The sequence below is a fragment of the Crotalus tigris genome, unplaced genomic scaffold (genome assembly GCF_016545835.1).
Source record: "Crotalus tigris isolate CLP2741 ecotype Arizona unplaced genomic scaffold, ASM1654583v1 scf7180000017614.5298720, whole genome shotgun sequence".
Taxonomy (NCBI): Eukaryota; Metazoa; Chordata; class Lepidosauria; order Squamata; family Viperidae; genus Crotalus; species Crotalus tigris.
In genome coordinates this window covers 5,032,175-5,051,441 of record NW_024096513.1, presented here as the reverse complement: position 1 = coordinate 5,051,441, position 19,267 = coordinate 5,032,175, and the positions used below count along the sequence as shown (strand labels likewise).

Below are 19,267 nucleotides of genomic sequence, written 5' to 3'. Positions count from 1 at the left end.
GCTCCTCTACCAGTTTCATTTGGTAACAGTTCATGGTGTCTTGCTAAATTAAGAATGTCCACAATCTTCTCTCTCTGACCGAACAGTTTTTTTAAAAGATAAACTGTCCAGAATAGGAATTGGTTATGCAGTGATGTGATTCAGATATGTGAACAACTGGGTTTCTGTGTGGATGCTGCTTCCAGAAGTCCATTCTGGGCCTGGGCAACAAAAAAATAGCTACGGGTTCTGCAAAAGTGGTGCGAACTGGCTGAATCCCACCACTGGGTTTATGGTATCCTTGGCCCATCCCCCAAATAAAACAATTGAATCAAGAAAAAAAAATAGGAAAAATGACATGTAGAAATAATGTAGAATGTGGAATTCAAAAGAAGAAGCAAACATTTATCTTAAGATTATTTGATGGAATGGCAAGAAGGACTGCCTGCTTCATTAATGCTGTTCAGTTCATGGAGCAAAAATGGCTGTATCTCAGGTCTGGTTGGCTTGGGTTTGGCTAGATCTCCTGACCTCCTAGGAGCAGATCAACAACCTGTACTTCTGTTACCAGTTTCCCTACCTTATCTTTGCTCAGCAGACCTAGAAAGGAACTTTGTCCATCAAAGTTAAGCTGTAATGATGTGGTTTTCTGCATCACTCACTTCCTACGGAACCAGAAGCTGAACGTCATCTGTTTTCACATGCATACAGGGCGGTGTTAGCTCCATTTCAGCATACATGATAAATGCATAAATGTAAATCTTACTCACCAAAACAGCCAAATCTTGAGATGAGACCAAGCCATGTGTTGAGATAACCATTCATTTCACCCAAAGGAAAAACAAATGTATTTATTCTCTCTCATTTCTTAGAATTATATCCCACCCTTTGTGGATTATCAGACAAAGTAATCTTGACTAATCAGATTTATCCTTTCCCACCCCATGTTCCTGTAGTTCTTCCAAGCCACACGTGTGGAAATCCAGGAAGGCTTCAGAATGGAATCCAGCAAGGCACAACATTCAGCATTGGAGACAAAGTGCGTTACAGCTGCAACCCAGGTTTCTTTTTGGAGGGGCATGCGTTGCTCACTTGCCATGAGACCATGGAAAATTCTGCATCCTGGGATTTCCCTCTGCCCTTCTGTCGTGGTAGGTGTTCTTCATTGTCTTTTACCTTGGACTTTCTTAATATATACTATAGGTCAGTGATGGCGAACCTTTTAGAGACCGAGTGCCCAAACTGCAACCCAAAACCCACTTATGCATCGTTGGGTGCTGGGTGGGTGTGGCCCATTGGCTGGGTGTGGCCCATTGACTGGGTGTGGCCAAGTGGGTGGGTGTGGCCCATTGGGTGCGCATGGCCAAGGTGGTAATAGCAGACTGGGTGGGACTAAAAAGTTCAATCAATCAATTCCAACTTTGCAAGATCTTTTCTTTTCCCACGAGAAGTTGAAATTGACTGATTGATTGAATCTTTTTTTTTGTACATGGCAGCGGAGGCCTAAAGCAAAAAGGTTTTATAAAACCCAGCTCAAGGCCTAGGACTGGGGTGATGGCACGCGTGCCCACAGAGAGGGCTCTGAGTACCTGTGCCCTAGGTTTGCCACCACTGCTATAGGTGTTGGCTAGGGCTGGGAATGGCTTAGCAAAAATTATCTAGATTAGAGTCAAATCCTATCATAAGAGTTTGGCGTTCTGTAATCATCTAAATTCTGTGCAAAGGGAAAGCTGAATTATGTATCTGCATATATTATCCAACAGGACAGACTTGCATATTTTATTAAACATAATTCATCCACATTATGCTAATATGCACATACAGTGGGAGTCAGGTTGTGCTTTGAACCTCTGGAGATACTATTCATCTATCCTATTCACTTTTGTGATTTCAGCAAGCATGTACTTTTAAATATATATTGGCAACCATAAGAGCCAAGAATGTTTTTTTTAAAAAAAAAAAAAAAATCAGAGTTAAGGTTATTAGGAAACTGAATAATATATAATTTTCCCCTTGAACCTCCACAGAATTGTGGCATATGCATTATCTAACCTAGCTTCATATAGGTAGCCTTGAATATGATTTTCTTCAGTCTGTTTCCACTTTGATTAAGCGCATATAGCAAAGCCATTTGATTCCCTGTCATTGTAACCATTCCACATGGGGATTAATCAGTCAGTTAATACACAGAAGCTTTTACATTATTTTATCATGATATCTGTTCTTCCTGTTCTCTCATCTCTTCCCTCCCTCATATATCCTCAGTATCCTTCAGTACAGTATCTTGTATTGATTTTTTTTATCGAGCCTTTGAGCATGTAATCAATTCGCAATCCTGGGATGGAGCATTGATCTTGCATTTAAATTGAGTCAAGATGGTTTGCGAACTGATAGATAATTCTTGGTGCTTTCCTCAAGAAACACCATAGCTGGGTTTTGTGTCTGTGTGTCTCCGTGTATGCGCACACACACATGCAGGCCTTTAAGTCAGTGTTGACTCCTAATGACTGCCAGGACTAGTCCCTCAAGTTTTCTTGGCAAGATTTCCAGAAGTGGTTTGCCCTTACCTTCTTCCTAGGGCTGAGAAAGAAGGAGCAGCCCAAGGTCACAGGGCTGGCTTTGCACTTAAGGCAGGACTAGAACTCACAGTCTTCCAATTCCTAGCTTTATGGATTACATATCTATCTGTTGCTTCTGTTATGGTCCTGGGAGTTTCACAACATTGAAATTGTACCAGTGAAGGACTCTCCATCTTTCCATTTTGTGTCCTTTAAATTAATATCATTCCTCTTGACTTCATGCTAAGTTGATGGCTTCACAGAAGATTTTTGTTTGTTTGTTTTAACTTGGTTGTATAAAATAATCTTGATATTAGATCATGCTTATTTACATTTTGTACAGGACTGAGAATGGGAGAGTTGCCCTTACACAGCCTAGGTGCATTTGGGACTAAGCCAAACCAGTTTGCTAGTCTCAGAGGCCTTGAGGCAATGAATAGAACCCACTCTCTGAAAAGAATACCGTGCACTTAGATGGGCAGATTTGTCCTTGATATATTTGCTTTTTGTTTTTAATGTTCAAATATTTGGAATATCTTTAAAGATACCATATTTGGAATTGCAATTGTTAATTACTTTTAAAAATATTTCAGTATATGTTTTTAAAGGGTTTTGGGGGATTATGTCCTTTTAAGCTTCGACTCCAGGTACTTATTTGAGTAGAACAGTAGAGTATAAATCAAATAAATAAATATATTGGATTATAAACCATGTTTCTCAGTTCTAAGATACAGATAAGACAAATCACATTTGTGTCTTATCTGTTTAGATTATGTGTTTGTGTGAGTGTGTGTGCATGCCTTTGAGTCAGTGTTAGCTCCCTATAATTGTTCTGAAAAGTCCTTGCAGTTTATTTGGCAATATTTTCAAAAGCAAGCGTTGAATCAATGCAACAAGAAAAATAAGTAATAAAGATCAGACCCCTTGAAAAGAAAATGAGTAAAAATTGTAAAATATAAGAAAGGTTTGGGCCCACAAGGTAATAATTTTGTTCCAAAAATGTTAACAAAATTAATTTTCTTTGCCCATAAAGTCCTCTTTTGATCTCCACTAAAACATTTAAGGTGACAGTAATACAACATATTGGATTCATGATACTAATTCAGAATCTGTTTTATTTATTATGATGGAATCTCAGCCATCTCAGATTTTTACACCATATCCTGAAGCTTACTTTTATTTCTTTAATTTATAATTTTATTTCTGTGGCTACTCACTCATATTCAACTCAACTTAGTGCACTGACTGAACAAGAAGTGTGGCCATTTGGAAATTAGCTGTATTCCTGGCAATATATTAGGGACAAATATATTTTTATACTATACTGTGGGTTGGGTTTACACATCATGCTAGAGTATGCCATACCTTAGTATGATGTGTAAACCCAGTTCATAGTGTAGTATCAAAGTATATCCTAAAATAAATTGACCCTAATGTATTGGCACGAATATAGCTAATTCCCAAATGGCCACACTTCTTGTTTCTCAGCATTACAGCCCAATTAATTTGATTCTGTGTGTGGGAAAAGTGAGAGGACAAAGTGCTCTATACACCTCCTCAAGCTCTGAAAGAAATATGTAAATCTAACAAGTAAATAGAATTTTTAAAACTTTGCTTAAAGCTAAATCTGATTGCCTGTGGTCATTTTAAAAACAGCATTTTAATTCATAGGGAGGAGATATTTATTCAACAATCTTCATGCTTGGTCCCAAAGCTGTAGCAGATGCAGAGTGGAGTGACCGGGATAATAGATGGGACGTGTAGCCTTGTATATGTTTACATCTTGGTTGAATCAAATTCACAGTTTCCAGTTAGCTTCCAAAGCCACATTCAACAGGTAACAGATGTTGGTCTTGGACTGAGAAAGAACCTCAGTAATAGAAACACATTAGGGACTCTACACCAGTCCTTCTCTCTGTCAACTCAACTCACTCTATGGAGTTCCTGTTGTGGGGACAAAACGAAGGGAGATCACTGTTAACCTTTCTTGAGTTCTTGAGGTAAAAGGTAGGATATATATTTAACAGAAGTCAGACTCCCAAAACCAAAAAAGACATGGAGAGTTACTTCAAATCAGTTTCCTTTGTTGTTCCTCAACAATAGACAGAAATCTTGTCACAGTAAAGCAACTAGTTGCATCATTGATACACTTTGAGAACGTCTAGAGAGGAACTGCCTTGACCCTCTTCCTCATAATCAAACTACCTAAACTTCACTTTCTCTCAGTGCAGTCCTTCCCACCTAGGAGTCCAGATTACATTCCACTTCACAAATGATGAAATAAATAAATAAATTTAGGAATAAAGCTGGCAAAAGCTTAATTGCATGGATGGCTTCCCAGCCAGGGAGCCCCCTCCCAAAGTTATTTTGGTAAGTCACTGACACTTTGAGGATAGAGAAAAGAGATTATTCCCTTTCAGTTCTCCGTAGTTGTTATGTGTCTCTTTCTTGTTGGTGCTCATTAAGGCTTGATCATATTTTCATAGGAATCTTGCGTGGTTCCCTTGAAATTCCTCTGATGTGTCCTCATAATGCATTTATGATTTCAAATAAGAGAGAGATGTCAGAGGGTATGTGAACATCTCCTCAACAAATTAGGTTATCTTTTATCAAGCGTCCTTGATCTTTCTGGCTTCATGTCATTGCAAGATCCTTCCGTACCCACTGTATATTCTAAGTGAGTCCTACTGAGAACGGTTGCTGACAAAAAGTCTATTAAAGCAGCCTCTCCCCTCTAGTTGCCTCATGGACCAATGTTTCCTAGGGGCAATAGGAACAGTAGTCCCACATCTTGAGAAAGCATGGGGTTTGGGGAAGCCTCATTTGCCACCAGCTTTATTCTCTTTTCCTGTAAATGGGCTATTTGCAAAGCTGAAAGAAGAGCTGATAACTACCCCTTTTTCCTTGATATGGTTATGTAGCATTACCCCCTCGTAGACCGCCATAGCCCAAGCCCTCCCAGCCACACTACCCTCCATTGCACTCAGCAGCTGTGCTCTCGAGGTGTTAATAACCATGACAAGTGTCTTTTCCAGCGGGAGCTCACACAAAGCGAGGACATGGCAGAGTCTCATCGTCAAGGGGGGGGGGGCTTTCAGGAACAAAGATGACCAGCCCTAGCCCCGATAGTCAATGCGTGGTGGTGTTTAACAGACCAGGGCAGTCGTAGCAGCAATAGTCAATGATTTTACAGCGACTGTTCGGGAACAAGGGGGTGGGGAAAACCCCGGCTCCAGGCAGCACTGGGAACACTAGCGAAGGTGGTCAGCATTCTGCAGTAACAGCTCGCCCTGCAAGGGCAATTCCCCACAATGTCTACAACTTGCGCAAGTAACAGTAATCAAAGTTTGGGAGGCCGCTAGTCTCCAAAGCAGTAGTGACCAGCCTCTCCTTCTCTTCTGTCCTTGCTCGTGGTCCCAGGTCTCATCGGTGTCAAAAAACCCTCCCCCCTTTCCATTATTGTTAAAATATGAATTTAGCAACCCCAGCAACTTTATCTCTCTCTCTCTCTCTCTCTCTCTCTCTCTCTCTCCTTTGCTCAGGGTATCCCCCCATGAAAGAAAGCAATAAAATTCCACCTTCTCACTCTCTCCTTCCCTCTCCTTCAAAGAGAGGGATCACCTAAAACCTCAAATCCCTCTGTGACTTCACCTGGTCTCTCCCCAACAACAGCAACAGCAACCACCCCCACCAACTTTCTTTCCCCCTTTTTCTTTCCTTTCACCCAATCCATGCCCACCGTTCCCAAAACCAGCGGCAGCTGTTTGAGCTTCCCTCTCCCCGGGCAGGCTCCTGCGAAGCCTTTCAGCCAGCCCCGCTACAGTTATCAAGTCTTGGCATTTTGCTCTGTGCTTAGAAACAGTTACTGTCAGCAATAGTGGGAGCATCAATTATTGACTGCCACCTGCAGCCCGTTAGAGCGAGAGTTGCCCAGAGAATCCTTGCTCTGTTCTGGAAATTAGGATCATATCACAGCACGTTCTCTTCTGAATTTGTGGCTCTGCTAAGGCAGTGATCACATTCCTTCAGATCATTTGCCTGCTCCGATTTGTTTTGTTCAGCTCTCCTGGTAGAAGCTTGGAAATCACGGGAAGAGGAGTGGGTTTATAGTCCTGAAGGGCTGTAAGGTGGCTTCCCTACCCACTTTCTTTTTTCATGTGATCTACAACAGTGTTTCCCAAACTTGACAATTTTAAGGCATGAGGACTTCAACTCCCAGAATTCCACAGCCAGCATTGCTGGCTGTGGAATTCTGGGAGTTGAAGTCCACATGCCTTAAAATTGTCAAGTTTGGGAAACACTGATCTAGAAGAACAGTTGCTATGCCCAAGTGCACCTGCAGAAATAATTTCTATGGGAATGAGAGCCAAATGATTTAACCCACCAGCCCAAATTCTTTTTTTTTTAATAATGATTTTTTTTAGCAAGTGCGTCATACAGCACTGAGGAATAAGCTAATCATAAAAAAAAAAAAAGGCCAGGAAGGATATCTCTGTGAGGCAGATGGATGCTTTTGAAATTTGATAAATGAATAAAATAAATAAAGAACACCAAATTTGGCTCCCCATATCTGTAGATCTTCTGTAGCAGGAATCAATTTCTAATAAACAGTGTTGGGATGCTGACTTTCAGAAATAGAATAGAATTACAGAGCTGGAAGGGACCTTGGAGGTCGTCTAGTCCAACCCCCTGCTCAAGCAGAAGAGCCTATATCATTTCAGACAAATGGTTGTCCGGTGTCTTTTTAAAAGCCTCCAGTGATGGAGCACCCACAACTTCTGAAGGCAAGTTTTTCCACTGGTTAATTGTTCTCACTGTCAGGAAATTTCTCCTTAGTTCTAGGTTGCTTCTCACCTTGATTAGTTTCTATCCATTGTTTCTTGTCTTGTTTTCTGGTTGACTCTGTCTTCTTTGGGGCAGCGTCTCTAATATTGGAATATTGCTATCATGTCACCCCTAGCCATTCTTTTCTCTAGACTAGCCGTACTCAATTTCTGCAACCATTCTTTATATGTATAGGTAGTTTAGCAACCACAATTTGGATCAGCAATTCAGCCATTAAGCGAAGCAATCACTAAGTGAAACTGTGATTGTGCTTATGATCTTACTTTGGCTTTCCTCAGCTTTACAGACCCATGAAGGTCATAAATGCGAGGTTGGGTCACAATGTGACTTTTCATCACTTGCCTGGTTCTCACTTCCCATATCCCCATATCTCCACAGACAAAGTGACAGACACATTATCAAGGTGCTAACCAGAGACATAATTGCAGGCCTGCCATCTGCAACTATTTATCTAGCTGGCATTTTTGTAACTAAAACTAGCATGTGAAGGTAGACAAAATGGCAGATGGAAGACAGCTTTCATCAGTCAATTAGTTATAGTTTGGAACTGGGTGATCTTTTTGTGAATTGGTTTTGGAACATCCCTTTGGGGAAAAAGAGCAAGCGCTGAGAATATCTTGATTTGCTATATTTACATACAGCATCATAAGTGAAAGTATCTCAAAGGAGTTTACAGTAAAAACAGCAAATAATAAAACAATAAAAAATATTTATGAAACATGCAGAAAAAGTGGGGAAAAAAACTGAATAAAATATTTTGGTTTTGAGTACATTCTGTTCAGAAGGAATAAAATGAATCAAGGTTTCAGAAACAAATACTAAAGATACATAATATCTGTCCTTCCTGAAAAAGAAAAAGACAATAAAAGTAGTTAATTCTAATGTACATACATGTTTATTGAAAAAAAGGGAGTTTTGGAGAACCACAGTGACAGCCCAACACTGAATTGCAGGAGAGTATGATTACATCAGCACATTATAGCTCTGCACAATAAACAAGCTGATTACCAGCCTCTGAAGAATATTGAGTTTTTATGTATTTATTCAATTTCCATAACTGCCCATCTCAATCAATGATTCTGAGCAACTTACAATTCAAAAACTATATACTTTTAGAACAATAAAAACATTTTAATAGTATAAAAACTATAAAAAGATTCCAATACACAGTTTGAAATATTGCTGCAGTACAGGGCTCTTCAAACTTGGCGCTTTTATGACTTGTAGACTTCAACTCCCAGAATTCCTAATTTTAATTAAGACAGGGAAGATTTAGCTACAATTATCATGTTCTGCTAAACTAGCTATTGGAACTATTTTTGAAGAAGTCCAGAATTTCATATTAATACATGATGTAACATCAAGTATTCTATTGCAGCCACCCACTAAAATTTGGCCTGCTTAATTTACTCATAGAGTAGTATTCTCCAACTTGTCACCCTTCAAACCTATGTGTTGAACTATAATTCCCAAGTATTATTATGAAAGATTGAGTTGACTGAGTTGACATTGTGTTAAGGTATACATGGTTGTGTTCAATTCATCACTGAATTTTGATGCTGCAATCTCTGGATGCACAAGAATTGTGCTTTAAGATGGGCAGCCATACAAATCTTTAAAATAATACAGTAAGCTGTAGGTTGAGGATCTCACAGACCCAAGCATGTTGTCTATCCATACGAGCACAGCCTTTGAGACCTGTACTTGTCACAGCCCAAAAAGGTTGAAAATATCTGTTAGCCTTTAAGTATATCAAATGTGCATTATCTCCTTAAAATGATCTGCCCTGACTTCATTCAGACAGTTGCTTCTAACACTTGAGGTCTAAACATTTCATATCTATAACCTTGTATTTATTCACATATAAACATGTGTTGATTTTATTCAGTTGAAAGGAGCTGCGATATTTTTCAAACAATAAATTAAATCTAACTTCATGAATTAGGAGAAATTCATCACTGAAAAAAATAATAATTTTTAAAAGGGATTTTTAAATTAAAGTTCCAAGAAGAAAAGGGACAATTATTCTGAAAAGGCCAGCTGGCTTATGTTCATTTAAAACTGGTTCTGATGATGTTGAATGTTGTGGTCTAATTTCCACAAAGGAGCTTTCATTGAAATAATAGTCAGAACTGAATATCAACACTTAATTGGTTTTTTAATTAAAAAAGAAAGAAAGAAAGCTGTGATCTACACTGGATTTGAGTCATCTGCATTTTGATTTTGGCTAACTCCGAATGGTGTTTTTGCTATCATTTGCTTAAGACATTTATCAGCACACAAATGAGATGGGACTGTAAGGGTCTCTGCTAAAGTGAAGATTGTGACTACGATCGTGTGATAAAAGCTTCTTACATTGTACGTTTAAAAAGTGGTAGTTTTTGACTATGAGATTGTAGCTGTCATCTCAACATTTTTAACCCCCTCTGTATAGGCCAGGGGTAGGGAACCCTTGCTCTTTTATGACTCGTGGACTTCAACTCCCAGAATTCCTGAGCTGGCTCAGGAATTCTGGGAGTTGAAGTTCACGAGTCATAAAAGAGCCAAGGTTGCCTACCCCTGGTATAGGCATTCCCTACTCTGAAATTTTATTTTATTTTATTTTTAGCACAAGTTTCATTGGCTTTATTCACATATGCATTGAACCAGGGTTTCATTACCATGATTTTTTTACTATGTAAGCTACTAAATTACTAATATTCCTAGAAAAGTAAGACATGCTTGTATTTGGCAGGCATTGCAATGTTCTAAATTTCTGCTTGCACCAGGCAGCACTTAGTAATTTTTGAAAACCAATTTGCATCTCCAAAGAATATTCAGGACTTCTTCAAACAATGTGATGATTCTAAATTCAGCCATAGGTTTTCTTCCTCCTCACTTTTCTTCTAGTCTGCTGTCTTGGCACAGAGTTATTGTATACACTCTTGAGTTAATTTGGTTGGTTTTAAGAACAATATTGTCAAAGAAGGTGGCATTATCCAAGCAGACTTAATTGATCTTGAAAAGTTAGAGTGATCAGACCTGATTGGTATATGGATAGAAAACTATCAGGAATTTCTAAGAACAGGTAAAAAAAAAAAAATCCCAGAAATAAATAATGTCATATAATGTCTGTATTGTTCCCAAGAAAATGACACAAAAGTGTCTTTGTAATAGTATGTGGGAATGACCTTGGGAGATAGGGCAAAGAAATGCCATGGAAGGAATGATCAATTAAGAAACAACATAGTCCTCAGCTAGATAGGTGGTGGGGCAATAGGCTGAAAAAGATCCCTCCCTTAGGCTATAAAAGAGATGGGGGAGGGATTTGTACTATCAGCCTTCCCCATTATACCTGACATGAAACACCAGATTAGCTAATTCTGCTTGATGATAAAGCTGCATTAACACAATCTTGCAAGTCTGAAAGTACAAATCTCCCACCATCTTTTTTACAGTCTGAGAAGTTAGGTCCATTTCTGAGGTTTTTTTTTTCTCTGTCTGTTACGCAGCTGCAGGCTATGCCCTCTCTAATTTGATAATTACTTAGGCAGCATCTCTCTCTCACCAGCCCCGCCTCATCTCTCAAAGTCATTCCCTGATATACCTATGATATCACCAAATTTAAGCTGGAATCTACTTTACTTAATATAAAGGTATTATCCAACTAAAGATTTTTTTTTTTCCCTAATCGACCAAAGCACTTAGAATTGCTTTGAAAATAATACTGTTGTTTTACTTCTAAAGCAGGGGTGTCAAACTCGCAATGTCCTGTGACGTGTCGTGACATATTGTGACCTTTTCCCCATTGCCGGCAATGGGGTGGGCACGGTGTCAGTATAATGCATCTGGCCCGTGGGCCTGCAATTTGTCACCCCTCTTCTAAAGAGAATCTGTAGGAACACCAACCAAAAAATAGCATTGCCTCTCAGTAAATCCATCCATGTAGATCTCCTGTAAATTTCAGTTCCTACTCTTACTGACTTTACTGAAAAATGCTACAGCTAATCTTCAAACATCTGGAATGACACAGATCAGGGAATTGTTTTCTAGGCCTTTTTGATAATTGATTTGTTTCAAGGATCTCACTAGACTGTAATTAGAATAATTTTCAACTAGCAGCTGTCATGGCCCAAGTACAAGTCTACCTGTATTTTTGCAACATGTTTACCTTTGTTGAGAACCACAGGGAACGGAGAACGAATGCATCAGTTAGGAAAACATGAATTACGCCCCAGAAAAGTAGAAAGAGGTTAGAAAGAAACTCCACCATACTCTCTTTAGTTGAAGAGGGAAGGAAGGAAAAATGTTATGAAGCTTTCAAGATTCTGTTATTGTAGCATTTATCAAGTAAAGTTCCAGTATTTCAGGTGGGCTTTGTGTCCTGGTCTGGCGTTTTGTCCTGTGATTGACCTGCATCTTTCATTAATACTGGGAAGAGAGGCTGAGTAGACAAGCTAGCTCTTCTTATTTACTTTTGCAAGTTGTGAAATAACAAACATTTTGCTCTAACCTGAACTAGATATTTTCTCTGTTTCTATTCAATCGTGTCTGATACTTGGAGACTGCTTGGATAAGTATTTTTGGCAAGATTTTAGAAATGGATTGCCAATGCCTCCTTCCTATGGTTGAGAGAGAAGGCTCAAGATCACCCAGCTGGCTTTGTGGCTAAGATGGGTCTACAGCTCACAGGCTCCACGTTTCTACCCTGATGCCTTAATGTGGCTCACTTTGATAATTATTTCCATCTTAAACCTCATCATCTGTAACCTTCCTTTGTTGACACCTAGGCTGAGCAACTCCGTGGGTGCAGGGGGAAAGCAGGTTGCAGGGCTATACAACTTGCCCAGTGAAAGCAACCCCCTTGTGAGTAAAATGTATGTATTGTTAACCTTCATATAGCTAGAGAGTTCTGGAGTCTGTTCCTGCTGCTTGTGCTCTCCGCAGCAATAGGGAATGGGCCCCTGGTGCTGTAATTAGTGGAAACAATTTAAATAAACATGACGCTGTTTGATTCAGTTCTGCACCTCCTTTAATGTTCCCCCGCTCAGTATCCATCTTGCAACTTCTGAATTAGCTGGCAACACAGGGATTTCAGACAACACCCATCTCAAATGGCTGACACTTTATTTCACTATCTTACCACAGTTAAATAATAGATATTCTGAGGAACTCTGAGTTAAAGAGAGAGCATCTTTCTTTCTACAGTTTAAGGCAATGGTTCTGCATACTGTTCATAACACATTCAGGCTCAAAGTATTTAGAAGATGACATCCTTCTGTTTGATCCAAATATTTAATATCTAACCTACAGAGGGGCTCCTTTTGATGGCAGCTTTTCCAGCATTCTTTTTCAACCTTCTCTAATTTGGACTGCAACCAACAACTGTTGGGTATGCTTGTCATCATGATCTAGAAGGCACCTGAAAAATGGATGACAAATGTTGACTCAAACATTTGGGGCAATTAGCTGTTTACTTTTCATCTTTAAATTCCTGGACAAAGCTGCTGATGAAAGAATTCTATATTTGCAAATAAATACACAAGATGGAGCAATGCACTTTGTTCACTACTACCTTATTCACTACTAAAGTCGTAAACTTTAAGGATTATAGTTGCCTTCCAGATGTGGTAGCTTCTGAATATTTTGGGAAAGCAAAATGTCTGTGGAGATTCTCAATCATCCAGGTTATAGCTGTCCCAAAGGTGTTTTTTCAGGAGGCAGGTGGACTTCCTTGTTTTTCTTTGAAGACGTTTTGCTTCTCATCCAAGAAGCTTCTTCAGCTCTGACTGGATGGCGGGGAATGGAAGGATTTATGTTATTTGCAGACAGCTGGTCATTTGCATTCTTTTAGAGAGTCGTTGAGGCCACTGGGAGGTTTGTCTGTGTCCTCAAGGCCACCTGAGTAGTATAAATGAGTGTGGAGCCTTCTTGGAACTGCTGAAAGGATTGTATCGTGGAGCTGTGCTTTCTGCAGGATATTTTCTGCCCTGTGTCCCTTCATATAAATTCTTCCATTCCCCACCATCCAGTCAGAGCTGAAGAAGCTTTTGGGAAAGCGTTATGGATCAATTTTGGGATTTGAGGGACCATTTGTCTCCAATTCTTTGGCATTAGCTCCATTTTTAGAGGAAAACAATCTTCTAAAACCACTAAGCGTTCAGCATCTTAAGTTTAAGCTTATAACTGCATTGCTCCTGGGGAAGAATTCAGAATCCAGAAAAGCAACAGTAGCTCCAAACTAAGAATGTCTCCAACATAGCAAAGGCTTAATCCCTAGCATCTGATATGCAATACAGCATCCCCTTGGAATATGTTGTTGATTACTATATTGCTATTACGAGCCGAGCATCCCACAGAGCCTGTTCTTTCAGGATCATAGGTTATTAAACAGGCTTATGCACTCCAAAAATAGAACTATAATGAATAACCATACAGTGTGTTAACTAATAATTTTAGACTAATGGTATAAGGTTAATCAAATAATAAGTACCTAACAGTTTATGGGGAAGATAGCACAAAGAATTTTTAAAGCTAACAGGCAGAGCAATCAAATACGAAGTATAATCATCCATGAGAGTTTAGCACATTATTCAATTCAGTAAGGGAATAGCAGGAGTTGAGAGAGTACTGTAGCACACTGGGTTCAATGAGGTGGAGTTGAAAGCATGGGGCAGAAGATGGAAAGGTTCAAAGGAGTGATTCACTTTCTATTGTTTCTACATTTTCTGCAGAAGGAAGAAAGAGAAACACAGAGCAGATCAGCACTTCCTTCATGTCCCAGCACTGATATAGACCAGCCCCTGTGGCTTTTAATGCCCCAGACAGCTGTTTCAACCTGGGCTGCTAGGCTGATATGCTCTGCTGATTAGTGGAAGAAGTTTTGTTTTGGTGTGTGTGCATACGTGTGCCTGTAACCAACCCAGCAATGACCTGTTAAGTCAATGAACTATCCCCAGTTCTAGCAGCTCATGTCCCATTCAGCCCTTCATCTGCCAGCGGTCACTCTTTCTTTTTCGTCCAGCTGGGTGAACATCCTCCCTCTGCTTTCCCATACCCTGCCCACAGGACCTCTCAACATTCTGGAGTACATTAGATTGGGAAAGTATTTTAAAATCATAAAATAAATGGCTGGTTTCTGTTTAGTGAATCTATACTTAGTTGCCTTTTGCTGAGCTAAATAGCTAAAGGAAGAGCAGCCCTGCTTTGTTTTTTATAGGGACCAATAGGGAAGCCAAGAAATTAAAAGACACTTGCTTCTGGGGAGGAAAGCTATGGCAAATCTAGGCAGCATACTAAAAAGCAGAGACATCACCCTGCCAACAAAAGTACGTATAGTCAAGGCCAGGGTTTTCCCAATTGCAATGTATGGCTGCGAATGTTGGACCATAAGAAAGGCTGAGTGCCAAAGAATTGAGGCCTTTGAACTCTGGTGCTGGGGAAGACTCCTGCGAGTCCTCTGGACTGCAAGGCGATCAAACCGGTCAGTCCTAGAGGAGATCAACCTTGACTGCTCTTTAGAAGGCCAGATCCTGAAGTTGAAACTCAAGTACTTTGGCCACCTAATGAGAAGGAAGGACTCACTGGAGAAGACCCTGATGTTGGGAAAGATGGAGGGCAAGAGAAGAAGGGGACGACAGAGAATGAGGTGGCAGGATGGAGTCACTGAAGCAGTAGGCGTGAGCTTATATGGACTCCAGAAGATGGTAGAGGACAGGAAGGCCTGGAAGAACATTGGGGTCACGATGGGTCGGAGACGACTTCGCAACTAACAACAACAACATAAGAAAGCCAAAGTAGGAAAACAAGCAAAATTTTAGAAGATGTATTCTGTGTTATGGACAAGTCTGTGAAGTTACCAGGAGCTGAGCTCAACTCAGAGGCAACTTAGTATGTCATAAACATGTACAAGTGCTTGTTAACTAAGGCACCTAAAACATCATTTTGTAGTGTGCATTGCAAAGTTAACAGGTTTTGCTGGCACCTCTCAATAAATAGCATAGAGCTCAAACAGGCAGAAGTGACAGACCACTACAAGTAACCCAAATTAATTCTTAGTTTTCTTTTATCTTCCTGCCTATATTTCTCTTCAGCTGATCCTCCTCCTTTATTCGCTCTAATAGCTTCGTGTTAATAGAAGCAGCTTGTACAAGAAAGATAACCTGTGACAAGCAGTGGATCCGGTGTTCTTTTCTGAATAAGAAATGTTGTCAGCTTTACTGACAAGTGCTTTTTAAAATTATTTATTTTTTTAATTGTTGCATGGGAGGGGAGGGGTCTGTTCCTCTGCATTCTAAAAATGTTGCCTGGTACTAGTACTTATGAAAGGGATAAAACGGGCTCTTTTGAGAAAAAAGCCAATTTGCACTTGCAGGATATTTCAAAGAGGAGGGAAAAAAACCTGGATGAAATGTGTTCATTCTTATATTGATTTAGTGATGAGCATCTGCAAATGTTCTGTCTTTCATTGCACAAACGAACTTCCTCTGTAAAGAAAAGAAAGACCGCCCGCTTGTACCATGCACAGAATGCAGAAATAAGAAACAACCCATCAAGTCGGCACGTCAAATCCAACCATTAAAAATTAACACAGCTCTAACAGTAGCTTACTTTCCAGATAGAAATCAGTCGGTCCAACAGGCTCCTTCCTGTTCTTCTGTTGTGACTGTAAAGGATGCTAATCAGAGAATCCATGTTCCTTGTTAGTGTTATATGGCCTTAGAACCATCCTTGGGGATCTAAGTAGGTCAGCAAGGTAATTGTTGGCAATGTTCAGGCAGGCCGTGGGATTAGGGTCAGAAAAGATCATGCACATGTTTTTCTTTCATGCTTCTTCATCTGCAGATATATTGACTGATGATCTTTCATATCCAGGAGGGTTTTATTGTTGTTGTTGTTTGTTTGTTTGCTTGCTTGCTTGCTTTCATTCTTAATCAAGAGTGCCAACACTTGATTAGGTGCTCTTATGATAATAAGGTCATTCACATTTTTTTAATAAGCTGACTTTTACAGAATGATTCTCTGCAGCTGCCCACTGCCCCAGGTAAAGTATAATTAAACTGTAACAACAACCACCACCACCACCAAACACTCAGTGCAAACTCTAATAAAATTGGATGACAAATGTGGTTATTTCATAGAAATGCTTTTCTAAATTCTGTATCAGTCTATTTCATGAGTAACACTACTCAAGAATCATGCAGTATTGGAGGTGGACATTAAAGCTTTGTGTGTCGCTAGCTTGATTTTTAAGGGTGATCAAACAATTACCCAACCACTCATTCTATTCTTGGTGTGTATGTATGTGTGTGTATCTATTTATTTCTATATCTATCTATACCCCCCCTCTCTCTCTCTTTCTCTCTCTCCCACCACACGTCCACGCAAAAAGCAAACCCAAACCCACACCGATGATGAGGCACGATCACAAACCAGAAGCCAGACCATAGCTGCATCATTAGCCACTTTAAACCTCTCCAATCCATACATGAAGCAAACTGACACCCACCATGAAAATGAGGCACGACCACAAATGCAAAGCCAAACAATAGCAATGGTCACCATCTCACATCCCCCTGCAACTCACATTAACCTGAGTACAACAAAGCCCCCACCCAAACAGAACACTCCCCCAACCAATCAGAGTACAGCCAACCCCCCCATCCAATCAGAGCACAGCCAAGCTCCTAACCAATCAGAACACACCTCCAACCAATCAGAACACAGCCAAGCTCTCATCCAATCAGTTCATACCCCCACTGGCAGTTAAAAGGAAGAAACAGCTATGATCACATATTGCTCCTAGAAGCATGAAGCCGAAAACACCAGCCTGAAGATGACGAATGAGACTTCGGCGAAACGTTGCCAAGACACTTCCAATTTTACGCGGGAGAAAACCCGAATAACCAAAGACCTACACACATGTGTGTGTGTGTGTCTCTCTCTGTGTGTGTGTGTCTGTGTGTTTCTGTCTGTCTGTAAATGTATATATGTATATACATATATACATTTTCTTTGGAAATGAATCAGTGGCTGACACAATCTATAGAAAATAATGCAGAACTTGCTCTCACCATTCAAGATTTACCAAAATGAGTCTTACCTCTGGGAAGAAACACCTGTGAGGCAGGCTGGCATTAGAACAGCTGTCAGGTAACTCTCCCAACTGTCCAAGAGGATGAGATACATGCTATGTTTTAGACAGGAAAAGTATTTTTGCCTTGTGATTCAGGGGATCCTTTTGGTCTATGGGGCTATCTTGAGAGGTCAGCATAAGTTGTGCTTCATTTTGCTCCTGAATAAAATTATTGTTATCGTCTTCAACTTTCTACCTTCTCCTCACAATATTTGGCTGTTTTCTCTTTCAATTATCAACTTCCATTTTTATGAATAAAACTATATATATATATATATATAAATTAACTACTATTTTTAAAACCAAATTTCTGAAAAATATAAGGTTCATTGCAAACTCAGAATCTTGAGGCGAATCAAGTATAGAGAACTCTTCAGTTATATCCCATAACCATGGTTTATGACAGTGCATTGTGCAATCCCAAAGAACTGTAGTAAGTGATGTGAAAATCAAGGCACTTTTTTGTCTTTGTCATTTATTTTAGGTGCAATTAAAACGACCCCATGTGACATGGAGTGTCTGTGCATGCAGGAAGGTGTATGTAACGTATATGAATGGTAACTGTGGCTCCTTGGCCCACCTGTGATTGCTTTCTTGCTCTTGCCCTAGTGCAAACTGAACCCATTTTTGGCTTATTTGTGGAGGGGGACGGGAGCAGAAGAATAAGCTGATGGGTCTTTGTGTCTGATTTTTTCAGTGGACAGCCAGCTGTCATGTCTGAGGTCTCATTCTTGTTTGAAATTCTAATCTGGGAGTTTTCTGATGCCTCTTCTTCAAGGAAGACCCATGGACTATAAGGAGACAAACTGGTTAAGGGAATTCCAAAGTCCAAGTTCTGGAATGAGATTTGGTGATCTGGTCCAAGAAGAAATAATGTGTATGATTTTTTGTGTTATCTGATTGCTTTATGTCTCTGGGTAACAACAGAGCATTGATTTTTACTAGACATTACAATGTGTGAGAATGGAGAATAAATCATCATTTTTAAGATATTGAAAGCAAGGCTGAGAAAATTAGAGAGAATACACAAACAGAAAATAAGAAACTAGTCTAAGACCACAGTTCGATACAAATGATACACAAGAGCCAATGCCTAAACAATGGCAACAACTGTTAACACAGCAGCCTTGTTGAGGTTTGACATATATGGAACATAGAACACACAAAGCTTCTGCCGTGTTGCCATACCAGGCCAATAACATCTTTTTCTACAAATGTAATTTCTGAACGGCTGTTAGAAAAGGTATGAAAAAAAAAACGATAATCAACAGAGGCAGTATAATATTCCTAAGTACTTGTTGATATAGATTTAGCAACTTGTGGAGAAAGGGAATCTGGTGGAAGTAAAAAAGAAGGAAAAAGGGAGAGGATGAATAATATATGCAAAAATAAGTATATTCTTTTGAGAAATTGAGAAATCCTTTTCAGCTATAGGATTCTTGAATTCTAGAAAGGTTTAAAAAAGAGACCACAGAGAAGATTGCACCTGCTTTTGGGACCATATATACAGATATTCAGCTGTCTTGTTTTACCCTTTCTTTGCAATTTTACTCAAAAGCATGGTGAGATGAATATGAAGGACTGAATGGATGAATGAATACAGAATAAATATTCAGGACTGTTTAACATTATAAGGGAATATTTTATGCCACCTATAGTTCATTTATGCTTTTGCCTATTCTGTATATATTTAATAACACAAGTTGCATGAAGGAACTTGTACCTGGATTGCTTGATATCCATATTTATCATTTTTGCAATGTAGCCTTGC

The 19,267-nt window shown here is 39.6% G+C and overlaps 1 protein-coding gene across 1 annotated transcript in view; it reads left to right on the top strand.

Annotated features, from left to right (window-relative positions):
- Window positions 1-990: 990 nt before the first annotated feature.
- Window positions 991-19,267, top strand: part of CSMD2 (CUB and Sushi multiple domains 2) — a 356,715-nt gene continuing 338,438 nt past the window's right edge. Inside the window, exon 1 of the mRNA XM_039329926.1 lies at window positions 991-1,130. Within this exon, the coding sequence (XP_039185860.1) occupies window positions 1,085-1,130 (46 nt within the window). The 5' untranslated portion in view covers window positions 991-1,084. The remainder of the gene's footprint in view (window positions 1,131-19,267) is intronic.